The sequence below is a fragment of the Anthonomus grandis genome, chromosome 4 (assembly GCF_022605725.1).
Source record: "Anthonomus grandis grandis chromosome 4, icAntGran1.3, whole genome shotgun sequence".
Classification (NCBI taxonomy): Eukaryota; Metazoa; Arthropoda; class Insecta; order Coleoptera; family Curculionidae; genus Anthonomus; species Anthonomus grandis.
In genome coordinates, this window is record NC_065549.1 from 3,067,350 (window position 1) to 3,086,925 (window position 19,576).

A 19,576-nucleotide genomic window follows, 5' to 3' on the forward strand; every position below is an offset into this window, starting at 1 on the left:
ACTGTGTTGCCAATTTATTAATTAATAAAGAGCTCTATTCCAGGCACTTGCAAGGTTGCCAAAATTGCTCTATTTATTTGTTTATTTGGAGCAGGGATCAGTAAACCCTACCACATCTATTGAGTTTATTACTAATTTACTAGAAACTGCGAAAATTATTTTAAGTTGTAACGCCTAGGTGGAAAATATACACCTGTGTGCAATAGTTATCATTTATGATTGTTTATATTAAATAAACAAATAAATTTGATAACCTTAAATACTAAAATATCTAACCGATTAGCACGTACTATATATTACCTATTTAAGTTCCTAGGAAAATGCGGAAAAAATTTGTTGGACACGTACTTTTTGCATTCTTTGGGAATTCTTTTATTCAATTTCTTTAATTCAGTTTAATTATGCAAACCCGTGTAGCTCGAATAATCATTAAAGGCGGTGTTGTCTAAAAAGCTGTTGATTAATCGTAGAGCAATGTGTTAATGCGGCCTTGTCAAAATTTTTAAATGGAATAGGCTCTATTCCATTTAGTGTGGATCCATTAATTCTATTCCAAGTATTCATAGATCTAAATATAATAAAACGGTGTTGGCACAGAAACCATTAATGCAGCCTTGCTAAAACTGCAATATGCTAAACTCTAGGCACTAATGTGGATTCAATAACTTTAATAGCGGCGTTCCTAAGCTGCTGACACCGCAATACAGTCGTATCAATATGCTCGGACAACAGAGCTGCCATTAGGGCTATCACGGCCGCAAAGGTAAGCTCCAAGCTTGTACTAGAGTGCATAAAAGTCCTGAAAAAACTGGTACGGGTTGGATGCAGGGTCCAGCTCGTCTGGATACTTGGCCATGCAGGTAATGAGGAAGCGGACTCTCTTGCCAGACTGGGATCCGCGAATGTGCCGATGGGGCCGGAACCCATAGTTGGTATCGCCAAATGCGTTGCGGTCGCGTCAATGAAGGATCTGCTGGACAAGTGGACCCACCGAAGATGGACTGAGTCCCCTGGTATGAGACAGGTCAAAGCGCACATAAGTGGGCCCTCTGCCTGTCTCACCAAAAATCTACTACGCCTAAAAAGACGCGAAATTCGGCTAGTGACAGGTCTTTTAACCGGTCACTGGCACTTAAGAAGCCATCTCCATACTATCGGTATTGCGGACAACCCGGAATGCCGATGGTGCTGTGAGGAGGATGAAACCGTTGACCATGTAGTCGGGGAGTGCCAAGCACTCACGCGCGCCAGGTTCAAATACTTAGCGACTTTTAAGTCCTTCAGACCAGAGAGCCTTATCGGTTTCTCTAAGGCCGTTGGGCTCTGGTAACCCCCGGTGGGGCATGACGGGTCCATTAGGAGACCTATATGCATAACTGCTTTGGCAGCCCACTGTTTCTTCAATTCAATAGCGGCGTTGCCAATTTATTACTTATTGGTGAGCTCTATTCCAAGCATTCGTAGCTCTATTAACCATAAAAGCAGCGGGCGCTGTTAAATTGTTATCACTTAGTCCATTAATATGGCGTTGCGAAAAATACTATATGCAAAAGTCTATTCCATATCTGAAAAGCGGTATTGCCAATTTATTAATTAATGGAGAGCTCTATTCCAGGCAGTCGTAGGTCTATTAATCATAAAAGTGGTGCTATCAAATTAATAAGCACTTAAAATATTATTACGGAGTTGCCAATTAATTAATTAATGCAGATCGTTGTTCTGGGCACTCGTAATGTTGCCAAATTGGAAAACGTTCTTCCAGGCACTTGTATGTAACTCTAATCAAAGGAAACAAGGGCGAGGTGGCAACCCGAATATAACAGAAAAAACAACCAGGCACTTGTAGGTCCATTAAACTTCATGAATTGCGTTGCCAATTGCCTGGAATAAAACTATTCCAATTATTCCGTTGCGCAGCAGTGTAACCTCACCTTAAACATAAGAAAAAACAGCTGACTTTGACAGCCAACTATGGTTATATCGGCCTGTACTCAATTTTAACCTCACTTATGCATGTTTTGTATTTTTCAAACTTTGAATACTGATAAGTAAATAAGGTCTATTTGAAACTTTAAAAGATGAACTTAGCCCAAATAGTACTAAGGTAAGACCTTATAAAAACCACGCTAGCTAACACAGTTACTACCTACATACAATTTTAGAAAATGTTCAAACAGTCCGAAATCACTGCTCTTCGGCCCTACATCAGTGTTGTGCTCAAAATATTCCCAGAAAAGCCCTGAAAAAGGGGCCTCAGATAGTAGTAGCGACAGCAGCAGCTCAGAAAGCGACGACGAAAATCAAAAACCGAACCAATCAGATGCTTCTGCTCGCCTAAACACTTTACTGCAACAGATGCTGCAAGATGACACAACTAAGAGCAAAAACACCCTTAAACTGGCCCGACCTGTTGACCAGAGGGCCCTAAAGCAAAAAGAAAAGACCGCGACTGAGGAACCCTTTGGTAGATTCAAATAAACTCAATTTAAAATAGGTTTCTATAACATAAGATGTAATTTGTAGAGAAGCAAATCGTAACTGCCGTTGGTGAGGTGGCTGAGACCTTGGGAGGGAATAAATTACAAACCGAATCTGAATTACTTACTAAACTCTTAAATCCTACAGAAAGTAGTAATATGAATGTAAAAAGTTTAAGGTATTTAAGGCTTTTTAGGTTAAGAGTATGTGACTGTTGCATTTTTTTGTAGTGATGTTTTAAAAGGCATGAAAATCGAGAGGGAAGACAAACCGGGACCATCGCGAGCAGAACAGGTCAGGTCCGTACTACAGAAATTCAGACCGAGCCAGCAGGGGCAAGAAAGGTCTAGAGGGAGGCCCAGGCCTAAGCAACTGAACATCTCTAGTCAGGGCTTGTAAGTATTAATTTTTTATTTAATATTTTAGTAGTAATTTAAAAGGAAAAATATTATTGATTTTAGAAAACGCTTTATTGTGAATAAAAAATACATTTTAGAGCAAGGAATAACTTAGTTAATAATAATTTAAAATTAGATTATTTAATACATAGTGTATGCAGCTTACAAAATGTCTTAAAAAGATTTGTACAGGGTGTCCAAATTTAAGACTCACCAGGTTCTTGGATCAAGATGTACCTGTATAAATTATGATACTTTCAAACATTAGGTCCCCAGTATATTTTACAGAAAAATTGTATTAGACTTTTTTAAATCACCATACCAAATTTCATTACTTTTTATTAAGGGATTTTATAAATACATGCAACTACTTACAAACAAGAAAGCAAGCAAAATAAACAAAATAGTATTAAAAATAATTTGTTAGTCTAATATATTAATTTTTCTTAATCAAATGATCCTTCATTTATTGCCAAACAATATTCTAATTGTTGTAAATTTGGTTCTTACATTACTAAACTAATATGCAGGTATTTGATTACATACCATTAAAATTGCCATCTTTAACTCTTCTAAATTTTGAAAACGCACATTTTTATAAGTGAAAAAAGTCTCTTGGTGACATTTGACAATTGACAGTTTTACAAATTTCAGAATTTGTTAGTGACAAAGTGAAACTATCCTAAGGTACCATTTTTGATCCGTTTATTTATTTGTGGACACTTTCCTTCTCACATATGACACTGACACTGCTTTATTTGGATTTACTGGGTGTAAACTTGGCGGGCAACTTCCTCGGCACCGGCTGCCTCTGCCTGGATAGAAAACTGCCCTGGGGCGCCAAAGCGGCCAACCGTTCGTCCGCCGCCCCCCGTTGCAGCTGCCCGCACAACTTATAAAAAGCGGCCGTGATCAGATTTTCTTCGGTAAGACTCATCGTGCCTGCCGCGACAACCCCTCGGGCAGTTTCCACACCTTGTAACTGGGCCGCCACCTCTTTCGCTTTGATCACGTTCCTTTGGTACCGCGTCTGGGCCACTTGTAACTCGTGTTCCTTAGCCGCCAGTGCTTCTTGCAGCTTTTTCACTGTCAAATTCGCGTTGCTACTTGAAGCCGCTTCCGGGGATCGTAGCTCTTCCAGTTGCGCCTCTAGTTTCAGTATGTTTTGGTTCAAAGTTCTGTTTTGTTGTTGTAACTTCTCTGCTCTGCCGAGGGCTTGTTCTAAGGTGGATTGTTTGGTGTCGAGCTCTTGCTGGGCCCCTCGTAAAGTCTTGTTTTCCCTTTCTAAGAATCGGAGGCGCTCCTTCAGGTCCGCGGGGGTGAGTTCTTGGGAGACTGCTGCCCCAGCGGCTTTGCCGGTGCCCAATTTTAATTCTTCGTTTTCTTCTCTTAAAGAGTCTCGGTCTACTAGGAGTCTGTCGCGTTCGGCTTGTAACGCTTTCATTTTGGCCTCGAGGTTTTCCAAGTTGAACTGGGCTTTGTCGGATTTTTGCGTTTCCTCGTCTAACTTTTGTTGCAGCTCGAGGATTTGGTTCTTAAATGCTTCGCATTGGGTCCTCCAAGTGTTCTTCTTGTTCAGTTCCTCCTCTAGCTCCATGTTCTTTTGTAAATATTCCATGTTTTTCTCCTCGAGCTTTTGCACTTGCTTCTTTAAGTCTTGGTAGTTTTCCAGACGTTTTTTATATGACGCCACTGTCTGCTCTAAGTCGTTCACTTTCCCGGCTGACTCTGATAGGGCGTCAACTTCATCTTTTAACCTAGAGGAGTCGCTCGCCGCTATTTGCAACTCCGCGATCTTTTCCTGGTAGGCGAGCATTTGTTTCTCTTGTTCATACAGTTTCGCCTTGAAATCGTCCCTCATCACTTCCGCTTTGAACAGTTCTTCTTTGAGCAACTCCATTTGCTTCCTAGTGTCCGGGCTCCTGCTCTCTTTCTTGTGGAGGTTCTCCAGTTGCTGTTCCAGGTTTCTTTTTTCCTCATTTAAAATCTGCACTTGCTGTTCCAATTGTTGGTTTTGTAGAGTGAGGGCTTCTCGGGTTTCATTTGATGATTCCAAGTCGGATACTAGCTTAGCTACTCGGGCATCACTGTCCAGGATTAAAAGGCTTAAACCAGTACGTCCTGGACCTCCGGTCACTTCTTCCAACTGTTGTATTGCTTGCATTATATTTTGCTGGACAGTCTCTTCCATTTCCATCATTAGGGTTATGTATTCTTGTTTTCGTTCACAGTTTATTGCACAACCTGAGGGGTAAAAGTTATATATTGAAAAATGCTTTAATATAAAAAGATAAAGTAAATCTCATTAACAAATATACATAATGTATGCATAAATGTGATTTAAAACGTAATCAAGAGTCTCAGACAGGCATGTGGACCTGAACTAATATTTACAAGTAAAAACAGATAATTAATTAAAATAAAAAGATACAATACTGGTCTACAATCTTTTCGATGACCAACTGAAAATTTGTTGTTTCTGGATGCTTATGATTAAGAAATGGTGCAGTGCAAATCGACTTGGTTTTAATACGTCAAAAATAAATCTGTTTCAAATGTTCAACGAGTTCTGTCACAATCAATGAGGAGTCAATTTCAACTTCACAATGTTGCAGGTTTTTGACAATTGATTGTAGATCAGATCCCAAGATCAAATTTCAGGAACACATAATTAAAGTGTGCAGTAGGGTGTCATCAGGATGTTTACATTGAAAAAAATGCTTATCATGCCCTTGTGGAGTCACATCTTCACTATGGGATTTGTTTCTGGGGATCATGTGCCCACTATCTCTCTAATACAGTATTTGCCCTTTGTGGAGTGAGGTGTCGTGCAAAATAGAATCTTGACTTGTGATTAAAATTAAGCCAGTCTTCAGCTTGCAAGTGAGCCATGTCTGCCCTCTCCATTTTTGTATAAGTTTAAATTAAAGATATTTTGTGAGATAAATATTGGTTTACGAGACTACCTAAAAGACATTTTAAACATGAACTGTAGAACCCATTTTTAAATGATAAATATTGAAGAGAAACTGGTGGTACTACAACCCGAGAATTATATTCCATGAGCAATATTAAAACTCAACTAAGGAGAATAATAGTCTGCTTTATTGACAACAAATTTTTAAAAATTTTGTAGCCAAGGCTAATAAACTAAAAAAAAAATAAACAAAACAGAAGATCACATTAAATAAAATATAAATAATACTCATACTCAATACTCTTTATAAATCTTTGTACAATTAAATAAAAATTGAATGCAGTCATAGTATATAAGTCTAGTACATAGTCTTATGACAAAAAAAAAATAAAAAAAAAAAAGTTAAAAATTTAAATAAATATTCATTGATATTATTTAATAACAAAAAAATGGTTCACTTGCATATAATGCTCTCTCCAGCAAGTGTGATTTTAGAGCCTTGCGAAATGTGGAAAAAGATGATATGGATTTGATTTCAAGGAATGATGATTATGCATTTTTTTTGCATTATATAGGAGAGCTTTTTACTAACTCTAACAGTGAAGAGCTCCCCATGCCTAAGTGGGTAATTGTAAGATGAAGGGAACTGTTGATACATGCTTGCGAATTATGCAAATGGATTCAAGTATCAATAAAGAAGGAAGAGTTAATCTTTTATAATTTTTAAAGAATTTTTGTCTCTGTCAACTAATACTACTTAGTTTCAGTGAATAACGAACAGCTCTCTTTTGTAGTTTAAAAATGCGCTCAAATTAAGTCACACAAAGAAGAGAAGTAAACAGACCTCAGTACAAGCGGCTCTAATTGATATATTATAGAACTGATGGTGTGTGTACAAATGCCTTGTGACTTACCTAATATAAGCCTCAAAAGTTTCGCCAACTGAACTGGATCGTTGCTTTCCCCAATTTTACTAACGTCGGGCTTCCCATTGTCCAATACTTGCAACGTTAACACATCCTGATAATACTCCAAAACAGCTTCGGAAATCTTTTTCAAGTTGCTCACCCTGAGGCGCCAGTTGGCCCCCGCGTCCTTTTTAATTTTCGCCTCCAGTTTACCGAAATACTGCGGTTCGATTTGCACCAGGGCCTCGACTATGGCCACACCATCACAGATTTCTGATATGTTTCGGGATTTGTTTGGGACGAGTTTCTGGAGCCACCGCACCAGGCTTTTGCACATATCTTCCGTCGGGTCCATTATTGCGGTTTCCTAATACTTCTATGTTATTAATATTAGCATAATTTTCTGGCTTTTCTTTTAATATACACAAAAAGTGTAAATTAAAAAACAAACTGAATAGGTTATGCTAAACGTCAATGACGTCACCGGTCAGCTGATGATGACAAGTAGTAATGATTGACATTTTGCAGTTTCGGTATGGAGGATTTTCGGTTTTTAGGATTTTGACAGGGTAGTACCAAGGTTTTTTTTAACGAGAAGAGTGAATAATATACAGGGTGTCCCATAAATAATGATAAATAATTTAACAGCAGTTTCCTTGTAAAAAACGAATGAGGTTAAGTTAAATTTTCCGTCCGAAAAGTCAAAGACACTCAAGATACAGGGGGATAAACTTAATATAATTTTTTTGAATTTTGGTCATAAATTTAGTATTTATTTTTCTTTTTTAGCACAATTTGGAAAATAGGGTAATTCTGCAGTTTAGCGGCTTTTGTCAAAACTAACGAAAAATGGTCGGGTTTTTTGCGCAAAGTGTGTAGATTTCGATATATATTTTTCACTAAGAGTGGCGGAAAGCCAAATTTTATCACGAAGAGGGTGTTATCCCGCACTAAATCACTCCAAAACCCGAGTTAATAGAGCTGATTACACAAATTGGTTGTTTGCTCCTGTTCGTGATCCCTTACATTTGTCCTTTGGTTGTCTGGTTGCCCTATCTTGAAGAAGCCAAAAAGCAGAAACACGTGTAGGCACGTACCATCTTTACTTGTTCTGCTTCCCGTCTTAGGGAGTATCTCCACAAACCTATTCTTTTGCTACTTAACTTTCCATGGTATCTTTAATTTTTTTTTGTCCTAAAGAGTAAATGATAAAAATGAATTGTTCCAGAACGGGTGAAAAGGTTGACCTCTGGAATGGGGAATCTCTAGGCATTTTCACAAACGTTTCCGAACTTAAAGACAGTCCACAAAACGAAACTTGGCAAAAATTGTATCAAAAAGATCTAAAACTAGCCGTGACCCATCCGCCCTCCAATTATTTCCAAGAGATGATTTTGTGGACCGAACAAGGAAAACTGTGGCAATTTCCCATCAATAACGAGTTTGGTTAGTCAAAATGTCCCCACAATACACACAGACGCCGTTTACTCATTTATCGAATTTCTAGGCTTAGAAGAGGAAAGTCAGGTCTATTTTGCAGAACACGTGTTCCTCGAGGAGCATCTTGAGCCGTGGTGCCCCCCGAGGGGCCCCATACGGCGTTTCATGGAGTTGGTCTGCGTGGGTTTGTCCAAAAATAGCTATTTAACTGTGACGGCCAAGAAAGAGCATATTGAGTGGTACAAGAACTATTTCGAAGATAAGAAGAAGATTTTGCAAGAAGTCGGGGCTTTACAAGTGGACGGGGAAAAAAAGAGTATTGCTAAGGATTGATTAGATTGTTATGACTTATTTTCTGTAATAAATTCAGTTTAGTATTTTACCTCATGTGGTTTTATTGATGAAAATGGTTACGATTACTATACACTGCTGTTATAATTGATAGCGGTTGAAATTAGTTAGAAAGTGACAAAAATAGCCTCAACTACCTGGAAAATTACCGTTATGTCTTTTACTCTTCAAGGAAATTTAAATTAGTTAGAACGAGACGAACATATAACCTTAACTGTTAACCTTTGTCCATGAATTTTTCCCTCAATAATCAACCGAAATATCTCCTCACATTTTATGTCCAATATACCTTACGCTTGTCAATACATTTTTCTAGCATTGACAAGGAGGATGTAGGCAATATGTAGAAGCGTAGTCCTCGGATTCTAAGAAAAATTGCATGGTATTTGTCACTTTTCCAGGCACTTGAAATTAGTTAAAAAGAGAGAAAAATGTCCTCAACTGCCTGGAAAATTATCATAATTTCTCTCACTCTTCTAGGAAGTTGATATTAGTGAGAAAGAGACAAAAATGGCCTCAGATGCCTGGACAATTACCTTTAAATTGTCACCGCACCAGAACAAAAGCATTAAAAAAAGTCGACTCGGGATTTCCCCTTTAAACTAGTGAATATGTAACATACAAAATCAAATTGACAACAGCAAATCTGTCCTTTATTATAAATCTAATTTGTTCTAGATTAAAAACAGTTTTCAAACTCCAGCTTAATCTCTTACAAACAAGACAATCTAGCAATTTTGGTAAGTTTTGAAATAGCTTTTTTTTTCCGGGTGCAACCTGAACTACTAGATAAATTAAAAATAATCCATATTGGTCTTGTAATTCTACGCAAGCATTGTTTGAGAAAAAAATACTATTCTTAGAGGAAGCAGTATCATCATACCTTTGCAATCGACAAAGATACCGTACTCAAGCTAACTGAATTTTAAAAATTAAAAAAAGCATATAATACTGAGCTCTTCATCTGAGTGAGTCAATGAAAAGCATTCAACAAACATATTTGCTATCCTTAATATCCCAACTAACCTGACTTTCGATAAATGTGGTTTTCTATTTTATTAATGTACTATTCATAACAAGCATCTCTTAAAACTGATATCTTATTAGGGACCCAAAAAGCCTGTAGCCTCCTAATTTGAAACTTACTATATATTTGATTTATCTGTATAATCAAACGGCGAAGTTCTGAAGAAAACCATGATGACAAAGTAGAAGTTTTATATACCTTTAGAGGGATAGATGGTTCTATTAGTGAGGTTAACTGCCTGGACAATTGCCATTTTGTCTCTTACTCTTTGAGGCAGTTGAAATTAGTTAGAACGAGACAAAAATTATCTCAACTGCCTGGACAATTTTCATGTTGTGTCTTATTCTTTCAGGCAGTTGAAACTAATTAGAAAAAGCATATTGAGTATAAAACTCTATATTTCAAAGATAAGAAGAAAATTTTGCAAGAAGTCGGTATACAATATGTAATAAATTCAGTTTAATATTCTATACCTGATGTGGTTTTATTATTGAAAATGAATGGTCGCAAAACATAAAAAATTGTACTGCTGTTATAAATGTTTTATTAAATTGATACCCCAATAAAACCTACTTAATCTTTTTATTATGTTCTGCTGAGATTTTACTTTCACGAATTTTTTTAAATGTTTATCAGTTGTCTCGCCTAAAGCTCGATATGGTGTCTGGCAGCCAAAACTTGGATAATATAAAGTAAGTTATTACCGGTATTAATTAATTTATTCTTAACAGTCGTTAATGTTCAAGGAAACCAGACACGTGGAAACTATGGACTCAAAAGAGATACGTTTTAACCTTTTTAGTATTTTTAGGTTACTTTAATATTTATTGTTTGAGAACCAACATGAGTATCGGCATAGTGGCGATGACCCAAGATAGGGTCATCACACTATCAAACGGGACTAACTTAATTGTTGTAAGTGGAATTATTACAATTGTTAATCATGAAAAAAACTTCTTTTACGGCCCCTTATATATAGGTGGCGGAATTTGATTGGGACAACGTGCTCCAAGGATACGTATTAAGTTCATTTTTTTACGGTTACATGGTCACTCAACTCCTCGGTGGCATATTGGGCAGAAAATTCGGAGGGAAATTAATTTTTGGAGGCGGTATCGCCAGCACCGCCTTCATAACCGTCATCAGTCCCTGGTTGGCTGAATGGAGCGTGTACGCGTTGATTGTCTCAAGGATTCTTATGGGATTATTTGAAGTAAGATTACATTTATTTAATATTAAATTATTGAGCATTAAATACACCCTGAATGGGGGAGCAACTTTGACGACATGCTGGTCTTCGTAGTCCTATTTTAATGTTTTCAGGGGGTAACTTTTTCGAGTTTGTTCACCCTATGGATCAAATGGCTTCCCCCAAACGAACGAGCGAGATGTATGGCCCAAGTCAATTCTGGTAGTTATACGGGGGCCATTTTTGCCATGATGGTTTTGGCTTATCTAGCCGATGCTGCCGGGTGGAGAAGTATTTTTTGGTTATCCGGTAAATATCATACGAATTTTTCTTTCGCCTAAAAAACCTTAGGACGATCCTGTCAAAAGCTTAAAAAATTGAAAATCCTCCGAGTCGAAAGGGCCATTGACATTTTCTTTTAGTTGTTACGTAAATTTACGTAACAACGGCATAGCGGGTGGTGCGTCGCCGAGCGGAACATAGGAAATCCCATGTAAATAAAACGGGATCAATTATTGGCTTCCCTGTATATTTTACAAAAAAAATGTAAGATAACTTTTTGAAGAGACCAATCTGGCAAACATTCGTGCAAAGTTTCAAAAAAATTTAATAAGCGAATCCTGAATTATTCAATTAAATGTAATTGCAAAATTAGCAAATTTTCGGGTCATCTCCTTTCACTAGTTTTGTCTTACCGGAGAGAGAAAATAAGTAATATTTTTAAAATAATAATATATAAGATTGAAGAAATACTACTTTACCTGTTTTCTATATCACCTCTTAAAAACTGTAGACCTTGCACAATGGGGCTTAATGGTTTAACTAATTTATGATAGTAGGAGTCAACGGTATATCTTTGAGTGTACTATATAAATAGAAAACAAAAGAGGGCCAACAATGCTTCCTTGGGGTAAATGGTAGATCTAAAATCAGAATGTTCCATGGGATTATTTACTTTCGCAATGGACACAACATTCGCAATTTTCCTAATTTATTAATGATAAAAGTTATTTGAGGTAACAAGTGAGGCAGAAGCAGATCAATATATTTACGACTAAAACCATCAGCAGTACTTTTAAATTTACGGTATATTTGTTGAACTTTTTCATTGATAGCCACTGAGCACTCAAAATTCCCATCCACATTGCCAAATAAGTTATTTTTATAATTTTTTACAACTTAAGGAGCGGCTAGGATAAAGGTACACTGTCTAAAAAATAGTTACTAAAACTATCAGGATCTTCTATTTTACTAGGATCACTAACTGGTTTCGAGTTAACATTAAAATATTTCAAAGTTTTCCAAAAACCTCTAGGATCACCTTTGAACTTAACATCTAGAAACCCTTTTTTTTCATTACGAATTGACAATGTTACCAAATTCGTCAGCCTCTTGTAATCATCCCAGTTAACATTGGTCTTAGTTTTCCTGTATTTGGAAAGCGCCTTACTTTTAAGATATCCAGGGGACAATGGGTTAAGTTATACGGCTAAGGAGCGTGCATATCAAATATGTAGGTAGGTAACCCTGTCTGTGAAAAACTGAAGCATTTCAATCAACATCCTCAATGAAATATCCCTATCAAAACCGCAAATTATTAACCCAGAGTCAAGTTCAATTTAAGAAACCAGTGCAAAGAAAAGACTGAAGTTTAAGCAATATAACATCTATCAAGCCATCAAATAAAAGACAAAACAAACTTAATTTTTATTTATTTATTATAGGGTGTATATGTTTTTAAAATGTTACTTTTATAGGTGGATTGGGACTGGTATGGTTCGTCGCCTGGTTATATTTGGTATCAGAATCCCCTGATACAGACCCAACCATAACACCCGAAGAACTAAATTATATCAAATCAAATAGAAAAGAGTCGACCAAACGCCAGAACTTTCGTGATATACGTTGGACGAACATTATCACTAGTAAAGCAGCCTGGTCCTTACACGTGCTTTTCTTTTGCGAATCCTGGGGCTTTTATACATTATTGACCCAACTTCCGAAGTATTTTAAAGGTATGCATGTACAGGGTGGCCATTTTAATAAGGGGGTCTATACCTTTTTGTCTAGAATCTACAGGGTATGCAAAAAAATGTCTTACAGAAGTGTATTCGTTTTAAGCGAATTTTGAAATTATTTGAGTTTCTTCATAAGAACTACCTATCCGAATTTTGTGTATTTTAGACAGTAATTAAGGTTTTGTATTTTCTTTAGTAAAGTTATGTCCTCGGCATACAATGTTTTGTAAGACTTTTTAATAAAATTCCTACCACGATTTAAAACTACCTCCTATTGATCAACGGTGACTAGGTATTTTAAATTTATACAGGGTGTCTTAGGTAATAAAATATATTTTTAAATTTTCAATTCGCGTAATGCTTCAGTTTCTTTAAATTAAAAAAAATATTATTGTATTGTAGTTTTATACTCTTCTGTGTGATAGCTATAGTAAGCCGAGTTGCAGTAGTCTAATGCACTCCAGTGCCTGGAATTCAACAATAGATTCTTCCAGGCGAATGAATTAAATTGAACCCTCTTTCTCTCTATGAGATGCACTCAAGTTCACAAAAAAAATTCTTCCAGTCAGTTTTTCTTAGAGAATTAAATGCACTCAATTAAACCATCACTTTGAAATATATTTCTTAATGAAAAGTGAAGTTTTCTTAACGCTTTGGTGAAACTTTGCGTAAATTCTAATAATTTTTGACCAAGTTGTAAAGATTCTTGTACTGAAAGTCTAAAAAGACTAAAAAATTGTTACTGGCATCTTTGACGGCCTGTAATAAGTTCTCCAGTTGTGCCATCAGCTTAAAATATATTCTTGAATAAAAAGTGAAGTTTTCTCAACGGTTTGGTAAAACTTTGAGTGAATTTAAACTGATTTTGCCAAAGCAATGAACGTTTTAGGAGTAAAAGTACAAAAAAATTGAAATTTAATAACATTAAAAATTCCAAGCAGATAAGTTGGAGTTTCTTACTTTCTCTCTTTCTTTCTCTTAGAGAATTAAATAAGTACACTCAATTGCCTAAAATAGTAGTAAATAGTGGGTTGAAATTTATTACTCTCTTCTCTCCCTATCATGTAATCTAATGCACTGGAACTCCTCAGTGTCTGGAATGAAATAATAGATTCTTCCAGGAGACTGCGTTGTTACTTTTATTTTCTAGCTCTATCTCTCTCGGATGATTAAATGGACTTAAGTATGTGAAAAAAAAATCTTCGCCGTAGTTTGAAGTAGAGGTAGTTTGTGAGTAGTGAACTTTCTATCCCTCCTTTTCTAAGAGGGTTAAATGCAATTAAGTGCCTGGAATAGTAAAAGAATTTTCACACAAATAAGCAATGCAAAATTTGTTCAAAGAGCGTATAGTATTTTAGAGAGTTGAAATTAGTTCACTCCAATAAAGTATATATCGATAAATCGCTTTTGTTGCTCTTTTTAACAATACTACATAGAATAGAGGGTATTCCATTTTAAAAAAAATGAATTCAAAATTTAACAGTATATCTTATTTCTTACGATACCCTGTATAAATTTAAAATAAATGGTCACCGTCGATCAATAGGAGTAAATCTTCTTAAGTGTTGGTAAGAATATTGTTTAAAAGTCTTAAATATTAGCATTACAAAACACTGTATGCCGACGACATAAATTTGCTAAAAAAAAAAGTACAAAACCTTCATTTCTGTCTAAAAAACACAAAATTCGGATAGGTAGTTCTCATGAAAGTTACTTTTATTTCTCCCAAGGAACCTAAAAATATACGGGGTGTCCGATTTAAAATGCTGGTGTTAAAGTCGGTGCAGCACTTTTGAACCTAATAAAATGGCCACCCTGTACATACGTTCGATGGTTCCTAAAATAAATATGAAACAATCAAAATAATTTTAGATATTTTTGCTTTCGATATATCAAAGTCGGGAGTTCTCTCTGCCATCCCTTATGTGGCGCTGGCCCTTATGATGCAACTAAGTGGCGTCTTATTGGACAAAATAACGAGGTGGTTGTCTACCACGAATGCAAGAAAACTGTTTGTTCTAATCGGGTTTTTGGCACAAACCGGTTTCATGTTAGGCGCTGCATTTGGAAATGCGGTCGCTTTAACGGTTTTCTGTTTGACCATGGCAGTCGGGTTGGGTTCCATGTCAATTGCTGTTATGACGTAAAAGATCACTTTTAAAGGCGTAAAACAGTAAAAATTAAGGTTGGTTTTTCAGGGTAAATTCTTTGGATATTGCCCCTTTACATTCGGGAATCTTGTTTGGGATAGCGAACACCATTGGCACGTCAACTGGGATAATAAGCCCCATCGCAGCAGGTTATATAATATCTACCGAGAATCCGGTAAAAAGGTCTTTTTTGTTGTTGTTTAAATGATTTTTTTTAAATTGTTTTTTTTTTTTTTGTAGACAATTGAGCAGTGGAGAATTATATTTTATATGTCGGCGGGTATTTACCTATTTGGGGCGATGATTTATGGGTTATTCGGAAGCGGAACGCGGCAAGACTGGGACTACGAATCCGAGAAAAATGTGATAAAATACCAAAAGAGTTCCCCAAAGATTTTTTTGAGTAATAAAACTTGATTTGGAAACCCAATGCGTTCCTCAAAAAAAAAACATTTAATATGATTTTAACATACTTCACTGTTTTAATATATTAATATAAAATAAATTAAAACGAAAAATATGGCCTAAATAAATCCTTTTAACCATCTTATATTATTGTAAATTAAATCATCTGGACGCTAGGCAAACTGTTGTCAAATAAGCGACAGCGGTTTTTCCATATGGGTTGAATCTCTCCAGAAGTCATCAAGCAATCGTTGGCGCAGTTTAACAGCATTTGTCCTTTGAAGCAGGCGTCGCACGTAAGAATACAGTCGTCAATGGGGTCCAGAAGCGGTATGCTAAAGGTTCTCTGGAACAGGAGCAGAGAGAGAAGCGCCAAGGCAAAATATGTTCTGAAACCTATTAAAAAAAATATTAAAATTCTAGCTGATTAAGTGGAAATAGTCCAAGGTTTGTATGACCTAAAAAATTGACTTGTTCTATCCCTATAGGGTCCTTAAAATTGAGAATTGATTTGTACAAGGTTAGTAGTTTCTATTAGTAGTAATATTCTATTAATGTATTAAGATTATTATGTAAACGTTACTAAAGAATTATGTATGAATGAGCCTGAGAATCTGCTGCTAGAAGCAAAAGGGCTGAATTATGAACGTGAACTTAAATTGTAAAAAACATATTACACATATCTATAATGAAACAATGCCAATGGTATCAGCTGTACATAGATGATGCAGACATTATTTATCCTATGAAAACATCGTTAATATAATATAATGCTTATTTTGTATAAGATCTTTGATACCTACTTGATTTCAGTACGGGATTCCTGTGGTGTGACAGAATTTCTAATAGTTTAGGTATTACAAAGTCTTATTTAATTATCGTCGCTTAATTCTCAAATAAATGTTATATGAGAGCCACCCAGATAGATCATTTAACGATTTTGAAAAATGTTAATATCTATTATCACAAAAAGAGTTGTTGCAAACGACTTGTTATGAGCTAAAATAATCCTAATAAAATACAAATATTACATAGTACAGAACCACATATAGGGTCCAGGATATAGCCATTGAATCCATATTCCCTTTAAAGCTTTTTTTAAACCTAACAGGACAGTCTATTGCATCATGTCATCATTTTAAATCTAACAAAGATTTTCTCGCTCATATAAACAAATAACTCACTATGTGATATGGACAATCTGAAATTTTAAGTGAGTGTAGTACCAAAAGAATTGTCTCCAGTTCTCTCTGTTCATCAAGAACTAACTAAAGATTTTATAATCTCTTATATCAGGCTTTGAAAACATATAACAAATTGGCTACAGAAAATAAAGCAATTATGAAATTTCCAAAATTCCGAGAAGTGTTACATGGTCATTTATCTGAAAATGATTAAATGGCGAATATAATAACTAGGAAAAAACTTGTAAAAACAATGGAATGTTCTTAGACTTGTGTTAGGTGGGATGGGGTGTAAAAATTATTTAATAATTATAGCAGTACTTACCCATTTTAACTGTGAATAAAATATATCGATATATAAAAACACTTGGCCCCTCCTGCTGAAAACTAAACTCGATCACTGTAAGTTATGCCCTTTTAAAGAGCTTATGTCATAAAAAATCCCTAATATACAATAAAGTATGAATTTATGTTATTTATCTAATGCGGTAATCGTAAATAAAGCTTATTTGCTTAGTGTCTTTCAGGTTAATATTACTGGGGAAAAGATTTACTATACTGTTAATATTAAATCCTTGTGGAGCCATTTTCACTTTCAAGTTTTAGGGGGAGGGAAATGGATTATTGATCTTAGTGGATTTATTTACTAGAAACGGCTGATAAATATCATTTGATTATATGGAAAATTGAGTAAACTCTTTTTTAATTCAAAAGGTGTAAACCTGATTAAACAAAAACCACATAACTTAAAATAAACATATATTTTAACAAAAAAAAAATTATCTAATTTCCACCAACAGTTTTTCTCTAGCAGCATCTCCTATCCTCTGATGAACCCTATTGACTTCCTCTTGCGTCAAAGTCTTTTCCATATGCCTATAAGTAATCCTGTAACAATGACTAATTTTCTTTGTTTTTGGATGCACAAAGTTATCAATAAGCTCCACTTGTTCGACAATATTGCCCCCATTATCCCTCACTAAGTCATAAAAATCATTACTAGAGAACTCCACATTATCAGGTAACCAGAAACTGATATCATTGATGCACTGTGGAAACTGCGATATTTCTTTATAAGTCACACTTTGGTTTATATCACATAAGTTAAACTGGCTTAAAAACCCAGAGTCTTTGGACCAAAACAGTCTTATATCAGGGATTTTATATAAGCACATGGCAACTCTTTCTAACCCAATACCGAATGCCCAGCCAATATTATCATGCACTCCGGCATTTGTGAGAATATGGTGTTTCATAATTCCACAACCAAGCAGTTCGAGCCAGTCGTTATTATAAAACACCTCAAGTTCCCAGGAGGGTTGAGTGAAAGGGAATGTGGTTTCCACCCAACGGTACTTAACATCACCAAAAAGGGATTTTACTAACCCAAGCAGAGTGTTTTTAAGCTCTTCTTCCATAAGTTTTACAGCTTCCACAGAGTGGCACTCCTGTTTTGCTTGAATGCCATCATAATCTGTACTAACTGATTTATCAAAAATATGCCCGCAAGCATTAGGAAAGAGTTCATCTCTAGACTTAAGCCTAACAGCATCCACTTGATGAAATACTGGATAATGAGTGCGATCAATTTCATCTCTTCTGTACACGTCTCCAATCATTAAAAAATTCTTAAAGCCACCTGCTAACAGTTCAGCTTGGTGGGCAGTCATATGTGCCCGTAGCAAATACTCCCTGTTCAAATAATAACAATCACTTTTAGACCTTGAGACGTGATCTTTAGGGATTAATAAACTATCGAAATTTTGGTTTACACTTACAATAGGCTTTAGTTCATTAAATATGGAAAATACGGGTTTGCTTGATAGGGTGAACGTTTCATGGAAGTAATTAATGATTCTCTGGTGCACTAGGTTGAGCGGATGGTTCTTTTGGAGATGCAGATTTAAGCCCACATGCTCCAATATACGAGTGGTGATATTGGTGTAATCGTCTCTAATGTAAGAGCCTCCCAAATGGGCTTTTGTTGCGGTAGTAAAGGGACGCCGTAGACAAGGCAGGAACCGCACCATAGTTATTATATTTGTGGGTTTCAATATTACATTATTTATAAGAGTAATTTAGCCAATACGGATTAAGAGTTTAAGTTATTTTAGAGTAATATATGTTTTGATTTTTTTTTGCTATAACCTAACCTCAATCATGTTTTGACAAGCGGCAACGGTAAGCAATTTAAAAATTAACCGGTGAATGTGGTATGTTGGGGCTAGAGCTGATGACGTCAGGAAATATTGAGACAAAAAATTCAGGAAATAATGAGACAAAGTATGTTATGTATAATTTAAATACGCACATAATTGGACTAAAGAACACTACATTGTAGCCATTGAGGATTATCTGGGTTATGTTAGGTTCGGTTCCACTTTTTTTCGTTAAGCTTTATGCTTTTTCATCTATTATAATATTAATATTATCATATTAAAAAAGTAATACGAAAATGATCTACTGAATAAATCTAGATGCGTGACGCAATAGTAATCACCGGTCATGTGTGTGAAGGTAGCGTCCGATCGATATCCAGCAACCGAGATCGAGAACGCGGCATATGGCGGTTGCCAGTAACAAATTTATAGTCCGCGCACGCTGTTATTTAATCAATATAATGCCCGTATCTCCTGAAATTCCCAAGAAATTTTAATAATTTTTTTGTCTAGATATTAACAATATATACCTAAATCGAATTATGGTGGTCCCAAACCTCTACAAACTAAGGTTTCGTTGTGAAAATTAATAAAAAAGTAAAATGTTAAGGAAATGAAATAGGCTCTAACTCTCAAAGGATTTGAATAAAACTTTTTTCTATAATAAATAATAAATCTCTACATGGTTGCAAATCGGTTTAGATATTTATTATTACATAAAAAAGTTTTCCTTAAGAAACCTTAGTTTGTAAAGATTTGGAACCTCCGTAATTCGATTTAGGTATTCATTATTAATTTCTGAACAAAAAATTATTAAAATCCCTTTGGAATTTCAGGAGATACGGGGATTTTTTTTATTGAAATAACAGCGAGCGCGGACTATAAATTACTTGCTCGTAACCGACACATGCTGCGTTCTCGAGCGTTGGTGGGTACTATCGGGCGCTACCTT

General features: G+C 35.7%; 4 protein-coding genes across 5 annotated transcripts; 2 read left to right on the forward strand and 2 right to left on the reverse strand.

Moving 5' to 3' along the window:
- The first annotated feature begins 1,955 nt into the window (after positions 1-1,955).
- Positions 1,956-8,523, forward strand: LOC126735030 (28S ribosomal protein S31, mitochondrial). Its single transcript, XM_050438904.1, has 6 exons — positions 1,956-2,104; positions 2,163-2,464; positions 2,524-2,656; positions 2,709-2,873; positions 7,930-8,147; positions 8,209-8,523. The coding sequence occupies exons 1-6, from the start codon at positions 2,079-2,081 to the stop codon at positions 8,472-8,474; spliced, it is 1,110 nt and encodes a 369-aa protein (XP_050294861.1). The 5' UTR covers positions 1,956-2,078; the 3' UTR covers positions 8,475-8,523.
- On the reverse strand, positions 3,198-7,174 carry LOC126735029 (protein hook). Its single transcript, XM_050438903.1, has 2 exons — positions 6,708-7,174; positions 3,198-5,120 (listed from the first exon to the last, which is right to left on the reverse strand). Exons 1-2 carry the CDS (start codon positions 7,054-7,056, stop codon positions 3,631-3,633), a joined length of 1,839 nt encoding a protein of 612 aa, XP_050294860.1. The 5' UTR covers positions 7,057-7,174; the 3' UTR covers positions 3,198-3,630.
- Positions 8,524-10,087: 1,564 nt separating the features above from the next.
- On the forward strand, positions 10,088-15,394 carry LOC126735438 (sialin-like). Of its 2 annotated transcripts, none has more exons than XM_050439424.1 (8): positions 10,088-10,211; positions 10,266-10,434; positions 10,499-10,732; positions 10,843-11,017; positions 12,466-12,723; positions 14,599-14,869; positions 14,925-15,059; positions 15,117-15,394. In XM_050439424.1, the coding sequence occupies exons 1-8, from the start codon at positions 10,177-10,179 to the stop codon at positions 15,178-15,180; spliced, it is 1,341 nt and encodes a 446-aa protein (XP_050295381.1). In that variant the 5' UTR covers positions 10,088-10,176; the 3' UTR covers positions 15,181-15,394. The 2 variants fall into 2 exon arrangements, with proteins under 2 accessions (XP_050295381.1, XP_050295380.1); XM_050439423.1 differs by having other exon boundaries at positions 14,925-15,051.
- A 1,813-nt stretch (positions 15,395-17,207) lies between these two features.
- Positions 17,208-18,630, reverse strand: LOC126735439 (probable phenylalanine--tRNA ligase, mitochondrial). The gene has a single exon (XM_050439425.1). The coding sequence runs from the start codon at positions 18,493-18,495 to the stop codon at positions 17,245-17,247; it is 1,251 nt and encodes a 416-aa protein (XP_050295382.1). The 5' UTR covers positions 18,496-18,630; the 3' UTR covers positions 17,208-17,244.
- Positions 18,631-19,576: the final 946 nt, after the last annotated feature.

Bases quoted from the DNA above. Each gene is read 5' to 3' on its own strand.
- LOC126735030 (XM_050438904.1), top strand. From the start codon at position 2,079: ATGAACTTAGCCCAAATAGTACTAAG. The intron at 2,105-2,162 runs GTAAGACCTTAT...ATACAATTTTAG, and splicing joins TTAGCCCAAATAGTACTAAG to AAAATGTTCAAACAGTCCGA. The intron at 2,465-2,523 runs GTAGATTCAAAT...TGTAATTTGTAG, and splicing joins CGCGACTGAGGAACCCTTTG to AGAAGCAAATCGTAACTGCC.
- LOC126735029 (XM_050438903.1), bottom strand. From the start codon at position 7,056: ATGGACCCGACGGAAGATATGTGCAAAAGCCTGGTGCGGTGGCTCCAG. The intron at 5,121-6,707 runs GTAAGTCACAAG...TTTACCCCTCAG, and splicing joins ACTTTTGAGGCTTATATTAG to GTTGTGCAATAAACTGTGAA.
- LOC126735438 (XM_050439423.1), top strand. From the start codon at position 10,177: ATGGTGTCTGGCAGCCAAAACTTGGATAATATAAA. The intron at 10,435-10,498 runs GTAAGTGGAATT...CCTTATATATAG, and splicing joins ACGGGACTAACTTAATTGTT to GTGGCGGAATTTGATTGGGA. The intron at 15,052-15,116 runs GTAAAAAGGTCT...TTTTTTTTGTAG, and splicing joins TAATATCTACCGAGAATCCG to ACAATTGAGCAGTGGAGAAT.
- LOC126735439 (XM_050439425.1), bottom strand. From the start codon at position 18,495: ATGGTGCGGTTCCTGCCTTGTCTACGGCGTCCCTTTACTACCGCAACA.